This window comes from Emys orbicularis, chromosome 12, assembly GCF_028017835.1.
Source record: "Emys orbicularis isolate rEmyOrb1 chromosome 12, rEmyOrb1.hap1, whole genome shotgun sequence".
NCBI classification, from domain to species: Eukaryota; Metazoa; Chordata; order Testudines; family Emydidae; genus Emys; species Emys orbicularis.
In genome coordinates, this window is record NC_088694.1 from 1,018,133 (window position 1) to 1,036,849 (window position 18,717).

The following is an 18,717-nucleotide window of genomic DNA, read 5'->3' on the forward strand; positions in this document are numbered from 1 at the left end:
TGGCTTGTCAGAGCTGCCAAGAAATTCACGCAGGCCACCCGGAAAGACACGGCCTCCTGCTGCAGGTGACTGGGCAGCACTCGGCTAGAAATGGCCTAATCTGAAAAATGAGCACTGAGGGACTCACCAGCGCCCCCCTCCAGCTTTCCCCTGGGCTTTGGTAATGCCAGCAAGGGGCAGGGGTACAGATCCCACCCCATGGCACAGGAAGGACAGTGCCCCGATGCCTAGCAGATGGCATCCACAAAGTTGCAGGCAGCTTCTCAATCCCAGCAGGCAGCTGATTTCCCAGAGGGGCATTTTCTCGCCCTCTTTTCTCTCTCGTCTTGTCCTGGCTGGTCCATTGGGGCAGTCGCTGAGCCCGCCTGGCATGTTCACAGCGCGCAGCACGGCCGGGAGCGGAGGTGGCTCTCGTGTCGGGCTCACAGGTGGCATTAGGGCTGTTAGCTGAACGCTGTGCTGCGTGATCCGAAGGGAACAGGGCAGAGACTCACAAACCTGCCGAGGCCGCACGCCCCTTCCCTTGCCTGCCCCGGCCAGCAGCTGTGTGACATGTCCTTTGCATTGGGTGCAGAGAGCAGTGCCATTCCCAGCCGCTCTCACCCACCAGACGCCCCTACTGGGGAGCAAGCTGGAAGCTCCTGGGGTGCAGACCGTTGGGTGTCTCCAGACACGGGCCCTTTCAGGCAAGATGCTGAGAACAAGAAGACAAGGAAGGGGAAAGGGATATGGGCTGGGAGCGAGTGTAATGCCGACAGACCCCGAGCATCGAACCTGGGACCTCAAAGCCACATGGTTCTTAGCCAAGGCTGTAGCAGACTCGTCAATCGCTAGGTACCGCTAGAGGGGGACAGTGCACCACACCCAGCAGGCACGGGTTACACTAGTGCAAAGTGTGTGCGTCTGCACGGGGCTCTGGAACAAAATGGCCACCGGGCGGGTGCTTAGAAACGTACGGGTGCCGTACACAGAGCAAGAGGCAGCCCAGCCACCGACTGTGCAGAGCCGGCGCAGGAGAAAGCGCCTGTTGTGAGGGCTCTGGGCTCCAGGAGAACCGCCCTGCAGTGCCCAGCAAGAAGGTCCGTTCCTTCCTCCTGGGGCTGGAGATGGCACTGGGGCTCCGTGCCCAGCCTGCCCACGGTCAGGGCATGGGATCTCTGCTGTGCTCTTGGCGGTAATTAGGCTGGGCGCCCACAGGCTGCAGGAGTGAGGGACTGATGGAGAATTGCTCCCTGCCCAATGCCTCAGCGTGCCAATGCCATGCAGATCCACACAGACCCCGATCTCCCTGGCACTGGCAGGAGGTAGAGTGCCAGGCCTCGGACCCCTGCTGGGGGCACTGAGCTCGGCTTGGGGCTGGGGAGCCAGAGTTTGCAAGGGAAGCTGTGATTTGCCAACTCCCCGGAGCTGCTAGAGGCAGCCTGTTGAGGTCAGGAGTTCTCCTGGGACAGGCCCGCTCAGCCGCCCGGGAGCAGGGATGCTCCAGCTGAGTCCCTGGGGAGGGAGACCCCGTCCGCTCCTGTCACATCAGTGGGTCACAAAGCCAGCCTGTCCCCCCATCCGGGGAGGGGCATCTCCAGCTATCAGAGAGGCAGAGACACAGCCCCAAGCCCTCACTAGGGGGCCCACATCGTGGCTGGTTTCCACTCCCCTGCTGGGGATTTGGGCCTGTGCTCTGGGGCGCGGTGCCCAGGCTCTCTGGGGCTCTGGAGAGACAAACAGCCTCCCCCAGGCCGGGTGGGGACATTCAGCCGAGGGTTCAGGCTGGTTGAGTTCCCCTGGTGCCCCGGCTCGGGCTGCTCCGGGGAAGGGTCCTGCCTTCCTGCTGGCGCTGCAGCCCCTTCTTCCCCATCTCGTTGCCTTCCCAGGGGATTCGTCACCCTCCCAGCTCCTGCCATTTCCACCTGCGGCAGGTCCCTGGTGCCACGGGAGGAGGTGGCATGGCTCGCCCTCACCCAGCTCCTGCTCGGCTGCCAGGAGCCCACCCCACCATCTCCGCATGTGTCCCCACCCAGGCAAGAGTGTAAATCCAGGCCTGGGTGGGTGCTCAGACAAGGGTCCCGGCAGCCCCATGTTGTCAGGCTGAGCCCCACATTGCCCCAGCCCCCTAGACAGAGCTTGAGGCTGGTCAGGAGAGGATGTGTGAGCTGGCCCCCGAGGTGACTCTGAGCTGCGACCCCCAGAGAACTCATTCTCTCCCTTTGCTCCCTCTCTCCTCTGGGCTGTGCCTACTCCAGGGGGCAGGGGCACTCGTGTCCCTGCAAAGCTGCTGCCCGGTGGCTGCTCCAGGCGACCCCAAGCTGTTTGGAGCCAGCTCGTCCCTCTCTGCCTCACAGGAGCAGGAACCCAGCCGAGTCAGGAGTGCTGTTTACAAGTTCAGGAGGGTGCCCCATGGCCGGGCTGAGCGTGCTCATGCCTTCCCGTGTCCACCCCCCACTGTTATCACTGCCTGGCCTGGGCCAGTGTCACTACTGGGTCCGACACAATAAACTGAACAGCATCAGCCAGGGACGGCGGCTTCCCCAGCCCTGTGGCCTGGAACATGGGAGAGGCTATGGAGGCTTTGCCATAGGTCTGGGATGATGCATGACTTAAAAGCTGCCCGCCACAAGTGAGCTCTGCAGATCTTTCCAACAGATGGCACTTGTCCAACCCAGTCCAGATCGAATCTTCTGCTCCCCACCAGCATGCAGCCAGCAGAACTTTCCTCCCCTCCATTTCCCCCGTTGAAATGTAGGAATTCCAGAGACAAGAGCCCCACTGGGATGGGCCTAGCTTAGTGACACAACAGGTCTATTTCTCTCCCTCGCTAGGTATTTACACCACACCCCCAGTGCCGCGTCTGAGCGCTGCCTCACGGTAGTTTATAGGGGAATTAGGAATACAGGAACTGCCAGACGGACCAGGTCCCGCTCTAGTTAGATGTTTGGCTGTGTGTGTGTGTTTTCTCTGTGTGCCGTCCCAGCTCTGTGCAGGTATCTGGCACAGCAGACCTCGATTTAACCGCCCAACGACCACAAGATCCGTTAAGGTACGAAGGCACCCGGCCAGGTTTATTGTCGATGGAGCACAGTCCTAGCTCCCCAGATCAATGTCTAGTTACACTAGCACATGTATGCCCATGACAATGGACGCAGCTCATGAACGGGGGGGCTTTCCATTCCCGCGTAGGCCGGACAGAGACACTCCCTTTGAGACTCCATTTTATATACCAATACCCCTCTGACGGGGTTAGTTACTGTCCCCTGACGTGGGTTGTTACCACCCATTACCTTGTACATGTTAGTTCAATCAAAACATCTCTAGCCATGATACTGTCATCCTGACCTTCTCTTTAGGAGGGGTCAGTGTGTTCTCGTTACTTTCAGGAGTATGTTTGTACCATACTTGGTATCGGAGTGTTTTGGTACCACCCTTCTGGAATGTGTTTGCGTGTGTGTTCTGTGCCTCGCACTTCTTAGGATTGTGAGTTTCTGCAGTATCAGCCCTGTTCTTGCCAGATTCTGGGAGCAGGGCCTGCCTCTCGTTCACAGCCTGACTTTGCTTTATATCAGCAAAGCTTTGACCAGTACTTTAGCCCAGGCCTCAGGCCTCACAGCGGGCCTCTGCTACAAGGGCTTATGTCTCAGGCTCTCTTTCTACTCCACCCGCTAGCCCCATGTCGTGTCAGAGTGGCTGGACCCTGCTGTTCAGAGGAAGGTGGTGGAAACCCTGCAGTGGGCTGTTATGGTGCAACAAGCCAGGCAATGTTCTTTCTAACCCCTGGCAGCCAGTGGCTGGCTTACGGCCTGAAATGAGGGTTTGTACCTGACTCTATTGAATGTAACCCTGGATATTTTCATTAACCACAGAAATACTTCAGCCTTCTTTGAATCCTACTAAGCTCTTGGCCTCAGTGCTATCTTGTGGCAGTGAGTTCCACAGGTTAGCTACGTGGAGTGCAACTAAACATTTCCTTGTGTCAGTTGTAATTATTATTATTGCATCCATGTGTGACGTCCCCAGGCCCATCTGCACCTGACTCAGTGGCTCCCACAGGAGTTGGGCGTGGGTGACTCTTGGAGCCTGTGTTTCCGATCAGTTTGGGTGTGCAGTTGCCCACCTACTCAGCACACACAGTCACCGCAGTTGTGAGTGCAAATAGGAAGACTGCACCCGGCAACCTATGGGCACAGACACCTGCGGCATGTACACACACACACTCTCTCTCTCTCTCCCGGGGACTGTCCAGGGAAATGTTTGAATGCTTTGTTCATGCATCAACCTGTGCTGCTGGTTGAGCTGCAATTCTCAGGGCCCGCACCTTTGAACAAACCCAGTTAAAACTATCCTCAGTCAGTGCCAGGTTCTGCCCCACCCATGTTGTGAGCTATTTATTTCTGGGGGGGTGTGGGACCCCTCCCCACGGTGTCAGGGAGACAGCTGCTCTCTGGGAGGAACCATGCACAGCTGGGCAGGTCCTGGGGGAAGGAGATGGACACAGGGGACCTGTGCTTGTTCCAGGTCCAGAGGGACTGGAGTCCAGGGGGAGGCTGGTGGCCATGCCACCTCCCTGAAGCAGAGGCCTACTCTGGGCTCAGGTGAAAAGAAAATACGGGGTGTGAGGATGGGACCAAGCCCCCGGGAATATTTGAGTCCCAGGCTCCAGGGGGGAGGAGGCTGCTGGCCTGGATCGTGTCCTTCACCCGCTTTGCTCTCCCTCCCTGCAGCCAGGAAGCTGAAACGCACAAAGCACATTAAAGCCTCCCACGCCGGCACGTGAGCGCGTGGGTGGGAATGAAGGGCAGTGCCAGGGCTGCTCCTTGTACATGGGAGATCCCAGGAGCCCTGCTGAGCTGCTGTGCCTGGGGCCGGGCTCTGGAAACGGGGCTGGGATACTGCTGGGGGGAGCTGGGTTGTGGTTTCGGTTGTTGATGGAGCTGGTGCCCGTGTATCTGTCCGGGACTCTTCCCTGACCGAGTGCCGTTGAGTGTCGTTCCCTTTCCATCAAGCTAGGGCTCTGCTAGTAAAGCGTTGGACCGCCTGCCCCCAGCCCTCCGTCCACAGGGGTCCGAACACCTAAACATCAGCCCTGCGCCAAATCAGCGGCTTTACATGGATTTTCTTGGCGCTGAAGTAGAATCCCAGGCTCCAGCCTCCTGCGGTGCCCAGCGTGTCCCTTTGCTGCTCACGCTGTGGCGTGCCCATGGGGAGGAGCTAGGCCAGGGGTGGCCAACCTGAGCCTGAGAAGGAGCCAGAATTTACCAGTGTCACAGTAACATGTCAGCAGCCCCCCGTCAGCTCCCCCCTCCGCCTCCCACCCGGGGTGGAGTGGGGCTGGGGCCAGGGGTTGAGCAGTGAGCACCCCCCAGCACATTGGAAAGTTGGCGCCTGTAGCTCCAGCCCCGGAGTCGGTGCCTAGACAAGGAGCCGCATATTAACCTCTGAAGAGCCGCATGCGGCTCCGGAGCCCCAGGTTGGCCACCCCAGAGCTAGAGGCACCCAGCTGTCAGGGCTTGGTCAATATCAACCCCTGCACCTTTCAGGGAGTGGCATGTGGTTCTGGGGAGCCCCGGCCCCTCCTGCCCAGCTTGGGGGGGCGTCGCCATTTTATTAGTGAGGCAGAGGCTTGGGCCCAAACCATTGCTGACGGTTGCTGTTTGGCTGCTGGCCCCCCTAACCTGGGGTCGGACCGCTCTGCTGGGCCTGTCCTCTGGGGCGCGGTGCACGGGGTCTCTGGAGATAACCAGGGTGCTCTGCCGCTGGGCGGGGCACGTTCCTCCCCCCCCCCGCCCCCCCAGCAGCCCTGGTGACATACAGCCCAGCCATGAGGCTCAGCGCAATGAAGACCCAGTTCGCAGGAAGAGCCTTGGCTTACCTGTGCCACTGGCCGGCTCCTCCCCTTTGCTGCTCTCCCCAGGTGACCGCCCAAGGCTTGGCTGGGCAGGGCGGATCCCTGGAATGAGCTGGGAGTCAGCCTCCGACAAGTCTGGACAGGCCACCTGGGAGCCAGCCCCTCCCTGTGCTGCGCCAGCCCCGCTTGCCCGACAGCTTAAATCTGCCCTGCCTCAGCCCGGAGGACCGAGACCCGGTATCACAGCACCATGAAGTCGGCTGGCATCGTGCTCCTGGTGGCCCTGCTCTCGCTGTGGGCCGAGCTGCCTGCTGCGTCTGGGGGAGACAGGTCGACCACGGCGCCTGGTGAGTGCTGAGAACGGGCCCTGCCGTGCCAGCGGACAGGTGGCGGCACCTGGGGGCGTTCAGCCCAGGGACGAGCTCCCAGTGGCGATGGGGGCTGGATTCTCGTGGGAGCTGCCTGTCCATGGGCTGCGCAGGACATGGGGCAGACGGTGGATGTGCCGGGGGAGGGGCGGGCAATGCCTAGCCAAACCAGACCTGAGACCCATCTGGGGATCCCTCCCATGTGCTCAGGCCCCTGCCCCCGTGCAGGGTGGAGTTGTGGATCTCTGCAGCCGCCCGGTCAGCGCGCGCTGACCCGTCTCTCTTTGCAGCTAAGGCTGGTTTCTGCTACAAGGTGGCCCCGGTGGGGGGCGTGTTTGATGGGAAGAACTGTACTGCCTGCCTGGAGAACAACTCCTGCTCCACCTGCTGCACCGACGCCGACTGCCCCGGCCATGCCAAGTGCTGCCCGGACGAGTGTGGCTACACCTGCCAGATGCCAGTGACAGGTACGGGGAGTCCTGGCCCCTGCCCCCCGTAGCTGGGAACGAGCCGAAGCTGGGCCGGTCCCCCAGAGCAGAGTGCCCGGCCCGACGGGCCGAGATGGCGCTGGGTGCTCAGCACCCCGAGGGCCGTAGGGAGGCTGCTGCTGGGCGGGGGGCAGCGGCCTCCTCCTCCTCCAAGCACAGGGAGCCGGGCTGAGACTGTGTGACCCCCCCCGGGGGAGCCCTGATTCCACCATCCCCACCCCATGGCAGAGCCTGCGGGGCCTCTCACTCTCACATGCCACCGCTCAGGGAACGCGCTCACAGGTGCACTGTGTAGGCAGAGCGCAGTGCGAGGGGGGGGAACGGTGGTGGCAGCCGTGGTGCCGGCCCTCGTGCAGGCGGGGCTCAGCTGGAGGATGCCCCCCCCCCCCCCCATCCTTTGGAGTGGCTCAGAGCACGGCCGGATGGCAACGCAGCTAATGTACAGGCCAGGGATGGTGTCCCTAGCCTGTTTGCCAGGAGCTGGGATTGGGCGACAGGGGAAGGATCACTTGGTGATTCCCTGTTCTGTTCATTCCCTCTGGGGCACCTGGCATTGGCCACTGTTGGCAGACAGGATACTGGGCTAGATGGACCTTTGGGCTGACCCAGTCTGGCCGTTCTGATGTTCTTATGTACCCGAGCCCTGCTGCACCCGTCTCCACCATTGCTCCCCACAGTGGGTCCCCTGTGTAGACGTGCCGGAGGCGCTGGCCGCTTGCTGTGTAGAGGGAGTGTCACGGACTCAGAGATCGTGCCCACTCTTGGTTCCTTGCGGTCCGTGGGGGGTGCCCCTTTCAGTGAGACAGCCCTTCTCGGGGGTCCACTCCACCTCCTGGAGCCGCACCTCTCTGAGCCTTAGCACGTCCGTCTCTCGCCGTGGGCCACCTCAGGGAGTCCCCTCGCTCTGGACCCCCCAGGCCTCCATCCCCGAAGGGGTTGATGCAACCCTGTTCTCTAGACCGGAGTGACTCTCAGCCAGCATAAAACAGGAGGGTTTATTGAGAGTTGAACACAGCACAGTAAACTCTCAGGGCCTCAGTCCTGGCCTCCCTCAGCCCAGCACATCCCAGTGTCTCTGCATCCAGGTGGGCTCTGCCTGCTCCCCTTCTCCAGCCCAGAGCCCCCCTGCTTCCCAGCTGGCCATCTGAGATCACCGGCCCCAGGCCCCGCCTCCGTCCATTGTCTTCTCTCCAGGTAAACAGGGCCGTAAACTGGGGCCTCCTCTCCCCTCTTCTGTCCTCTGGCTGGAACAGGCTGGTTAGGTCACTGGCTCCTCATTCTGCAGCCCATTGTTCTCCCACTGGCCAGAACCGGCTGCGATTCCTGAGCTGGGTCTCCGGGTCCGGTGGCTGGGGTCTCCATCCTCCAGGCCATTGGCTGGGGTCCCACATTCCCTCTCCGGTCCTCTGTAACAACAAACTCCCTCTCCCCTCACCTCGTTAAACCAGTAACACCCAGGGAAACTGAGTCCCACCCCCTCCGCATGCAAACCATTGAAACCCCACCGAAAACAAGAAAACAAACAAGAAAATCTCCCACTTCGGCACAGGGAGACAGGAGCTGGGCTTGCCCCATGATTCGGAGCCGGGGAGCAGCCCACGCCTGAGTGGTTGGGGGGGCGCGAATCTCACAGATGATTCTCTGCAGCTGTAGGTCTGTGGCCGCTGGGCCATTCTGAGGCGTGACGCTCTCTGGGTGCAGGGGCCTCACGCTGCCTCCCCATAGCCAAGGCTGCGACTGATCCCCCCTCGCTCCCAGGGGTCGGGGTGGGGGGATCCAATGGTTCCCAGTCACTCATTCATCGGGGAGTGGCCTGTGGGGTGAGGCTTATGCCCAGGAAGCAACTTCTCCTGTGAGAAGCCGCGGTCCCTCCCTGGCTGGGACGAGCCCGTCCGACGGGTCCAGCTACCAACTCATTAACTCGCTCCAGCTCTTGGCTGGGCGGATGCTGCCCTCTGCATGGGGTCCCCGGCGAATGGGCCGGGCATTAGCAATGCGCCCACTGCCACGCCGCGTGTAACGCTCACCCCAGCAGTGGGCACGGCCCCTTTGCGCTAACAGGCAGACGCGCCATTGCAGCCAGCGCGCGCCTGGGCTTGGAGTTCCCCTGTGGGGCCGGCCTTGACCCTCGGCAGGAGGCCTGAGGTAGCCGAGCTGTGCAGCTGGGGGGCAGGATGGGTCTGATGCCAGGTGTGATTGTGCCCATGGGCATGGTGTCAGGTGACTGGACGAGGGGCGTGTGCAACAGAACGGCTCTGCTGCCCTCCACCCCCGCCCCACTTCGCAGGCCCCTCTGAGCACAGCGCCCCGATGCCCTGGATGGCAGAGGCAGTTGGAGCGTCCCCCTCTCCCTCTCACAGCCCCCCCTTGCTCTGCAGATCTCTGCCACCTGCCGTCGGTGTGCGGCTATTGCAAAGCCAGGTTCCCGCGCTTCTTCTACAACTGGTCCAGCCAGGCCTGCGAGGAGTTTGTGTATGGCGGCTGCGGCGGCAACAGGAACAACTTTGAGACGGAGGAGGAATGTCTGCAGGCCTGCAGGCAGCCTGGTAAATGGAGCATGCGGCCCAGTGCCAGGGGCAGGGCCCAGGGCTGCCTTGGGACCTGGGCCTCTCCGGCCAGGGCTCGGTGCCCAGGATGCCAGCAGGCCCCCAAGTCTGGGAGGGAGGGGGAGCCGCCCCACGCACTAGGTGGGGGAAGGGCCATCTTTGGAGGGAGCTGGGAAGGAGAGGTGCCGTGGGCACGCCCTGGGCCTGACCCCATTGCCTTTCTGTTGCAGGCACTGCCTAGCCCTGGCCAGCATAGGGGAGCGGAAGAGGAAGCTGCCGTTCCTGGCTGGTGACCGTCTTCCTGGGCACAATTCCTTGTCCCTTTCTGTGGGAAACGACTCTCCCTGCCTGGGAAGCCCAGACCTTTGCTCCCCCGGACACTGCAGCAGGGTTTGGCTGGAGGTGGTTGCATTGCCTCCCAGATGCAGAGCCAGCTTGTGCGACCCCCGAGCTGGCCCCAGCCCCATTGCTGTTCTGTAGCCATGGACGTGTGTGCTGCGTGTTAACGCTTAGCACAGGGCGCGGCGCTGGCAGGCAGGAGGGAGGGGCTATCAGCCAAACCCCCTTTTCCTGGGACCTCGCAGGGGTCTGCGGGGTTAAATACAAGGACTGACCCTTTTCAAACAGAAGTAGGTTGTGTCACTCCTGCCTTTGGGAGGGGAGGGAGCTGTGCACGCACCTCTGGCTGCAGTGCAGACTCTGCCACTGCTTCCCTACTGGAGGGGGTTGGGGGGGGCACTTCGGACTCCAGGGCACATCGGGTGTTGGGAGTGCACAGCCCTAGTGTATGGGCAGCAGGGTCCCCTGCCAAGGCCCCACCATGATCCCCTTCCTCCCCACCTGCTGCTCTGCACCCTTTGCTACAGTGACTCTCGTGCCAGCACGTGCTTTCCTTGAAGCCCCAGCTCCTGGAGTCATGGGAGCACAGGAATCTCAGCTTCATTTAAAACAATGGTTGTGCAGAAAAGCCTGAAATCGTAGCCGGGGCACAAGCAACAGCCCCAGCCAGCAAAGAACGAGACCCAGCGCTTAGTACTTTGGACCGTCTCATGAGTTTCTAGTTCTTTTGGCTGGCGCTCTCCCGTCCCATCCTTCGTGTCAGAACCACCCATTTTTATCTGCTGGGCCTGCCCTGTTCAGACACCCACCCAGCTCCAGGAAGAGGCAACGTGGTTAAGATAAGGCACTGGGCTGGCAGCCAGGAGACTTGGGTTCAAATCTCTGCACTGCGACTCTGGGCAGGTCTCTGTGCTTCTATTTCCCTGCCACCCTTGTCTTGCCTGGGTGGGTGGAGGGTGAGCTCCCTGGGTCAGGGGTTGTCTCTTCTGTGTTTGCACAGCATCTGGCCCAAGGGGCCTGATCCCAGGGGGAGCGTTCGCCTTCCACTATAATAAAAATAAACCATCGTCCCCCCGTCCCCTCAGGCGGGGTCTGTTGCCTCATCACTGAAATAGCACTAACAAGTATTTCTAGAGGTGCAGGGGCATTATCACCCCAGGACGCTCAGCTCCAGCTGAAAAACTCTCCCTGGAAAGGGTTACTGCAAGTCCACAGCCATGCCTGTCACCAAGCCCCCACCCCTCACACCCCACCAGAGCTGGCCAGGGAGCAGCCAGGAGACCCCACCCCAGTAGAAGAAGAGTTGATGTGTTCTAAATTGGGGCATCACCCACATAGGGGTCTTATAGCAGCAAACAGAGACGCTGCCAAATTCACAGCTCAGGACACGGACACCCACACCCACACCCACACCCAGCCCCAGCCAACCTGGGCACAGCCTCAGGAGATGAATTTAAAGGCTCTGGCTCCACCCCTCCCCTGGGAGAGTCCACTCAGACAGGTTGGTGGAACCAGCTTGCCAGGCAATGGAAATGGGAAAATCAAATCAATCCCCCCTGCCCCCAGGTTGCAGGTCTGTTCTGCTTCGACCCACAAAGAATCCAGTCCATTCTGGGCCTGGCCTCTCATTAGCAGGGCAGACAGCCATGCACACAAAGCCAGAGCTCCCCTTCTGGACCCAAATGGACTCTTCTGCCCTGTGATTGGTGAGGCTGGGGAAACAAACCCTATAAATACAGGTGGGTTTCCCTTCCCCCTACTGCTGGGGCTTGTTGCTGTGTGGGAGGAGCTGCTTGCCGGGCCCAGCTCCCTTGACTGATGCTAGGATGTGTCTGGGGCTCCCGGGACAGGGTCTAGCAGCAGCTCTGGGGGATTTGCTTGCAGGAAGGGAGGCCTGAGCCCAGGGCTCAGTAGAACTGGGTGGTTCAAACATATGGGCCAAAGTGAGGTCTCTGCTGGGGCTTTAGAAGGGGCTTGGGAACACATGGAAATGGCTCACGCCTGGAGTTTGGGTTCTGCACAGGGCAACCACGTCAGCTGTGCCATTCTGTGCCTGGCCTGAAACATGTCCCCAGCTCTGTCCCTTCGCTGATCTCCCTGCTTGCTCCCAGGCTGGAGCTTAGCTCAGCCCTGCTAGGCCAGGGGCATGCTGCAGGGGTTCGGTTTTGTGATGCTCAGGGGTTGGGGTTTCACAGCTGTGAGCTGGGATCCTAGCCCAATGGCAAGTGAAACCACAACAGCCTCCTCAAGCACCCGGGGGACAACTAATCACAGCCTAGAGAGCTGGGGAGATGGCCAGGCAATGGGCTGGGGGGGTGTGGTGGGAGTGCAGACCCCCTAGCAGGGGCAGTGATGTGGGGAGAACAAGGGCAGTTTTTCAGAAGATTTCTGGTGGGGGGCACGGAGAGCATCGCCTGCCCCTCAGAGCAGCATGAGAAGAATGAGGCAATTATTGCTTTCCTAACGATTGTCTCCCTAGTCGGGTGGGGGAGCAAAGGGATAATGGAGCCTACAGCCCTAGTTAAGTCTGGAGGGGACAACTGCCCCCCTTGCCCATAGCAACTGCTGGCCCTGGGGGACACCCCCTTTGTCCTTCGACTGCTGCTGGGTTGTTTTAGGGCGGCTGAGTGCTGCTGCCTGGCCTGACGCTTCCAGGGGAGCTCAAGACTCAGGGGGCCCCATGGGCAGCCCCCGGCACAGGCCCGTTGCCTTTGTTTGGTTACTTGGGCTCGGCCGGTTTTATAACCGAGGCGGCTCCGCTCTGACACCGCCTGGCGCCCGAGCTGGGGAGCCGAGGGGACGAGGACCAGGAGCGGGAAGCTGCGCTGGAGCAGAGCTACAGTGCGTGCCTGGGTTCTGGGGGGAGAGCGCTCTGCTCCCCCCCGGCTACGGGGGGCTCTCTGGAGCCCCAAGGCAGCGGGACGGGAGGCGCTCAGGGGGTGGGACTTGAGGGCAGAGCCAGCGAGTGGCTTGAGTTCAGTCTGAATAATGGGGCAGGACTCATCCCGGTGCCCCGTTTTCCCTCGGCTCAGCAGGGCTGGGCTGGCGCTGGGGCTGAGGTGGCAGCAGGCAGGAGGCTGCGTCTCCGCCCCCGGGGCTGGCGTCGGGCCTGCAGGTGGCTCCGCTCTGTGGTTCCAGCAAGGCGGATTTGAGGAAATCTGGCATCTTCTCAGCTGCGCCCAGAGGGACCCGCCGGGCGGGCTCGTGGCTGGAAAGCCCAGCTCGGCAGGGAACACAGGACTCAGGCCTGGCACCGGCACTCGCTTTATTGCTGGGGAGTCTGTTGTGGTCTGGAGGTTACATGGGCAGAGCAGGCGGGAGGGGGTTCGAACGATGGGCTGTCCCGTGATAAAGGTGCGGCTTCCTTTCAGCTCCTGTGGCGCTGGGCCCGCTCGTTATACAGCATCTGAAACACAAACAAGCTCAGTGCTCACAGCATGGGCGGGCTACGGGACACGTTTCTCCAAGCTTTGGGCACAGACTTACCCCTTTCCCTGCCCCACGTTCTGCTGAACACCCCACATGCTCCTGGGGACCCTGTCCCAGCCCTATTCCAGCTCTGGGGGGGACCCACGTGTTGGGGGAGCGTCAGGCTCCGCACCAGCCTATGCCCAGTTTCCTTGTCCCATAGGAAAGCTGGGAAGCAGTCAGGTACCCGGGTCCTGCCCTGGTGAAGCAGGGCCTGGTGCCCCTGGATAGGAATGAGGCCGGTGCAGCGATCTGTGCCAGCAGCCGGGGGCGGCACACCCCTCCCAACGGGCCCGGTGCAGCCAGAGCCGTGAGCGCTCGCTCGGCCCTACACCCCCGTGCGCAGTGATTGGCTGCATGACTGGTACCTTCCTCTGGGTCTATGCAGCGCATGGCACACGTCCTAAAGCAGCACTTCTTCCTCCCAGGGCACCCGCCGTCACTGTCACACTCCGGGGGGGCTGCGTGTTGACACTTTGCTGGGTCCGGTGGGCAGGTCCCAGGCTTCTCTGCAGCAGGAGGAGACCAGACGGCCTTGTACGGGGGTGTGCTAGGGAGCCGGTGGGCCCAGTCGCGTGGTAGCACCCACGGATCCCAGCACCCGGGGGTTGGTTAGGATCTGGCTGGCGACCCTGACTGCCCAGAGCCATGTTCTGATTGGCTGGCTGGGCCTTGCTGAGGCCATCACACCCCGGTGCCAGCTCCCAGCGGAGCCAGGATGGGCCCTCCGCATCCTGGGCACATTGTGGTAGGCAATGGGGAGCAAGGGGCAGCCAGGGCTGGGATGGGGAGAAGCAGCTGGAGGAGGGAGTCCAGTGACATTGCAAACTGCCCCTCCTGCCCCCAGGTGCCAAGCGCCTCCCCAGCCGCAGATCGGGTCCCTCCAGCTACTCTCTAGGGCACAGTAACTCCAGCCACAGGGGACACAGGAGAAGGGGAAGGGGTTGATTAGCCACAGGCTGATGCAGAACGGGGGCCGGGCGGGAGAAGGTCCCAGCTGGCAGGAGACTTTCACCCTAAGAGGGAGGGGGTTAAGCTGTGAGAACTCTGCCAGGTTGGGGAAGGCCAGTGGTGACCCCTGTCATGGCCTGAGCTGCAGGATGAATGGGGGTGTGCATGGGAGCACCCAGGGGTGGCTCACTGCTAGGCTCCCTCAGCTACTTCCTGACGGGAGACGCACCCTCAAAGGGCCTCTGCTGCTGCTGGAGAAGCCACCCGTCTGCGTGGCGCCTGGACTCCTCCAGATGGGGTGAGCTGGCTCACCCTCATGGGTGGAGCGCCCCCTCCGAGCTGCAGTGTCTGTGTCCATAAAACCCCTGACAGGCCCCCCCGGCTCCCCAAATCCTGCTGACTTCTCACTGCAGATCTCCGAAGGATCCGCCCAGACCCCGCCTGTGACGCTGGGAGGATCCACGCCTCCCCGCTGGTGGCACGGCAGGCCCACAAACGCCGTGGCAAAGAGGCGAGATGCCAGCGGACCCAGCTGTCTGTACTGGGCAGGGCCGGTCTTACCCAGCCTCCCAGCCCTTGTTCTCCTCACAGAAAAGCTCTCGGTGCACGCGGCAGGGGAGGGAAGGAGGAATAATTTCACAATGTCTGGTGGTGGCACCGAGAGGCCAGGGCCCTGTGGTGCTGGGCGCTGGCCACACACGGGCCCTGCCCCAAGAGCTCAGAGTCCGCGAGTGGGGCAGGGCTCAGCTCTGGAGACGCTAACGCTGAGGGACTAAATTTACCTGCAGAGATCAGGGACATGCAGACGTGACCACACCCATTACTGCAGCACTTCTGCCGCCTGGGACACTCCTCGTCCTCCCGGCATCGCTCCACACAAAGGCCTTTCCCTTGGGGCTCTGGACAAAGGCCGGGTCTCCCTGGAACATAGAACAGCCCCAGGACATGGGCTCAGCCTCCGGCCCTCGGCATCTGGAGCTGGGAGCTCCCCATGGTGGGCAGGGCCGGCTCCAGACACCAGCTCAGCAAGCAGTGCTTGGGGCGGCCAAGGGGAAAGGGCGGCACGTCGGGCTCTTCGGCGGCGGGTCCCTGGGTCCCTCTCAGAGGGAAGGACCTGCCGCCGAAGTGCCGCTGAAGAAGAAAGTGGCACAGTGGAGCTACTGCTGAATTGCCGCCGATCACGATTGCGGCTTTTTTTTTTTTTTTCCGCCGCTTGGGGCGGCAAAAACCCTGGAGCCGGCCCTGCCCATGGGAAGAGGGCTCAGGAAGGAGAGAAGCAGTTTGAGTAGAAACTCTGAGCTCCTGGGCCTGTGGGGCAGCGGGATCATTCAGGGCTGGTTACTGGGGCTGGGGTCCTGCCCCTTCCCTGAGTGACCCCGACCCCTCCTCCCTGCTCAGCTAGGGGCACATCCCCGGGCCCCGCATGGACGGGAGCGCCTGCATCTGGGGCAGGGCTGACCTGGCCTGAGCTCACCTCCGGTGATTGCCGTCATGCAGACGTGGCCACACCCATTGCTGCAGCACTTCTGTCCCCTGGGACACTCCACATCAGCAAAGCACAATGTCACGCACGGCCCAAAGCCCAGGGGCCTCGGGCAGACGCCTGCAACACAGAGCGGCCATGTGCCCATGAGACACCTGTCCTGCTGGAGCCTAGCGACTCAATGTGGGAACAGGGGACCTGAGGGAATTGGCCCAACCAGGGTGACAGAAGGCCCCAGAGCGCTGCCCTCTGGGTGCCCAGAGACCCTTGAAGGGGCCCTTCCACTTCAAAGCCCCAGGCCTTATCTTCAAAGTGCTCAGGGCCTGGGCCCTGCACGTCCAACCAAGCCTAGAGCACTGGGATGAGGCTGGGATGGAGCCGCCCCAGGAGGGTAAAGCTCATCTGGGCAGGAGACAGAACTGCCTTGGGGCTGGCCCCAGACTGGAACAAGCTCCCACAGGAGCGAGGGGCCACCCCAAACCTCCCCCATGCCTGGGGCGCTGCTCTGACCAGCCTTCTCCAGGATAAACACACAGCAGCCCAAAACGACCAGAATAAATGAGCAACAACAACACGGCCAGCACAGACCGTCCCCTGCCCGGGGAGCGATCCAGCCACGGGACTGATGTCAGGCACAGCGTCTCCCGCACTCCAGGCACGAGGGCAGGACAGAACCTGGCTGGGACAGAGCTCGACCCAAGCAGGAACGAGGGTCCTGGCCAGGAGAGAAACACCCCTGCCAGCTTCGGCAGAGACGCTGACGTCTGGGCCCTGGGAGAGGCGGGCTCGGTCAGTGCTGACGTGCAGGGAAGGGCCTGACGCTGAGGGCTAGACCTTCACATCAGCCCTGCACGGCCTGTGAGCAGTGACTGCAGAGGGAAGCCTCCCTTGCTCATGCACAGCGATACCAAGGCTCCTTTCCCTGGCATGGGGCCCCGCCCGAGCAGTGCCCCTTTGCACGCTGGTCCGTGGCCTGTGCAGGCCCAAACTCCATGCTGCCCCCAGGCTCTAGGTCTAGCCTCACCTCGGGAGACTTCCTGGCAGACACGGCCACAGCCATTGCTTCTGCATCTTTGTCCTCTGGGACACTCCTCGTCAGCCCTGCACTCGTCCACGCAGGAGCCCGTGGTGCCGTCCCCAGACTTGTCCTCGCTTTCTGTAAGACAGCAGGGGACCCGGACGCCTGATCACAGGGGTGCGCAGAGCCCAGGGAAGCCCAGGGCCGGGGAAGGGAGAGTGCCGTACCTGTGTGCACGGCCACACACTCCCGGCGGCACCCCGTCTCGCAGCACTTCTCGTGTCTCTCGCACACATGGTCGTCCAGGCACTGGTTTGACCGGCGCTGCCTCGGGTCGCTGCAGGCCTTTGCCCTGGGACAGGCACCGGGATGCTCTGGGGAGCGGGAGGGGATGAGAGAGGGACAATGAACCCCTCCGTGGCAGGCAGGGGACCCTCCATATCAGCCTGTAATGAGAACTGCCCATGGGGGAGGGTCCCCACCAGACTCTCAGCCCCCTCCAGCCCAAGCTCACTCCTGGCTCCTGCACCCCCATCCACCCTCTCTCTTCTGCCCTGCCCTGGCATAGGGCCCTTTCTCTCCCTGGGCTGCCAGTCTGCCCCGGATGAATGGGGCTGGTCCCTCTGGGGGGTGTCGCTGCAGCCTAGCTGGTTACCTTTGTAGTGGGGGCCGCAGCGCATGGCACAGCCGGCGAAGCAGCACTTCTCCTGCCTGGGGCAATCCCGGTCATGAGCGCAGGCGTCCTGCTCGTTGCACGGCACCAGTGTTTGCCAGGGCTTCTGCTTTGGGCACGTGCCAGGTTTCTCTGATGAGAGGGGGGGAGGGCAGGTTTGGAGGCTGCTGGATAGGGGGTGTCACAGTGGGGACCCACCACACCCTCCCTAGGGCAATGGCACAGCCAGCCAGGCCATCCTGCTGCACCCTCTGGCCTCTTGGAGCTGCATTGGGGGGGTTCTTAGTGCTGCCTCTGCCGGCACCCGGCTCTCCAGCCTCGCCCTGGAGTCCAGAGGGGGCTGCAGCTCCCCTCCCCACCACCCAGCCCCGCTCAGCAGCTGCAGCTCCTGACGCAGGGCTGCCCAAAGCCTGGGGAACGGCTGCTTAGCAGACGTCTCCACACCTTGCGCCGGGCACCCCTGTGCTGGAGTGGGGGCTCCTGGCCCATCGGCGCGCTGGAGCACAGGCAGCACCTGGCGTGGGAGGGGGGGGTCTCCAGCTGCCCTCTGCCTCCCTCGCACACAGCCACTGGCCATCACAGCCCAGAGCATTAACCCTTTGCGTTAACCCTTTTCTGCTGGGGATGCACCGGCGGGGCAAGGGGGCTCCAGTGGATGCTAACAGGGGTGACAGCCCCATGCTGGAGTGAGGGGAGCCAAGCCCTGCTGCTCTAGTTACCTCTCTCCGGGGCCTGGCATGTCCGGCCACACCCACTGTCACAGCACTTCTGGTCCCCTGCACACTCCTTGTCCTCTGCGCACGAGGACTTGCACGAGGGGGAATCGGACGTTATCCCGTCTGTCAGGGGGCAGATGCCGGGCTTCTCTGGAAAGCAGAAGGCAGAGGAGTGAGGGGGCTCACTGGGGTCTGTGTGACGGGACGAGCACCCTCCCCACCAGATCCACTGGCTCTCCTGGTGCGCTGCTGATCTGTGCCTAGGTCACCGAGCCCCACCGCTGAGACGGCCGCTCCCCTCTGACTCGTCACTGGTCGGTCTGTCGTGATGTCACACTCCCCTCTGACTCGTCACCGGTTGTTCTGTTGTGACGTCACACTCCCCTCTGACTCGTCACTGGTCGGTCTGTCGTGATGTCGCGTTCCCCTCTGACTCGTCACTGGTCGGTCTGTCGTGACGTCACGCTCCCCTCTGACTCGTCACTGGTCGGTCTGTCATGATGTCACACTCCCGACTGACTCGTCACTGGTCGGTATGTCGTGACGTCACACTCCCCTCTGACTCGTCACTGGTCGGTCTGTCATGATGTCACGCTCCCGACTGACTCGTCACTGGTCGGTCTGTCGTGATGTCATGCTCCCCTCTGACTCGTTACTGGTCGGTCTGTCATGACGTCATGCTCCCCTCTGACTCATCACTGGTTGGTCTGTTGTGATGTCACGCTCCCGACTGACTCGTCACTGGTCGGTCTGTCGTGATGTCACAGTCACGGGGTGACTTGTTTTTTGCAGGCTGAGCCCTGGGATCCCTGAGCCCTGTCTCTCTGCACAGAT

At 62.1% G+C, this 18,717-nt stretch overlaps 1 protein-coding gene across 1 annotated transcript; it reads left to right on the plus strand.

Moving 5' to 3' along the window:
• Positions 1-6,083: 6,083 nt before the first annotated feature.
• Positions 6,084-9,476, plus strand: LOC135886904 (eppin-like). The gene is made up of 4 exons (XM_065414681.1): positions 6,084-6,180; positions 6,492-6,668; positions 9,068-9,235; positions 9,466-9,476. The coding sequence occupies exons 1-4, from the start codon at positions 6,084-6,086 to the stop codon at positions 9,474-9,476; spliced, it is 453 nt and encodes a 150-aa protein (XP_065270753.1).
• Positions 9,477-18,717: the final 9,241 nt, after the last annotated feature.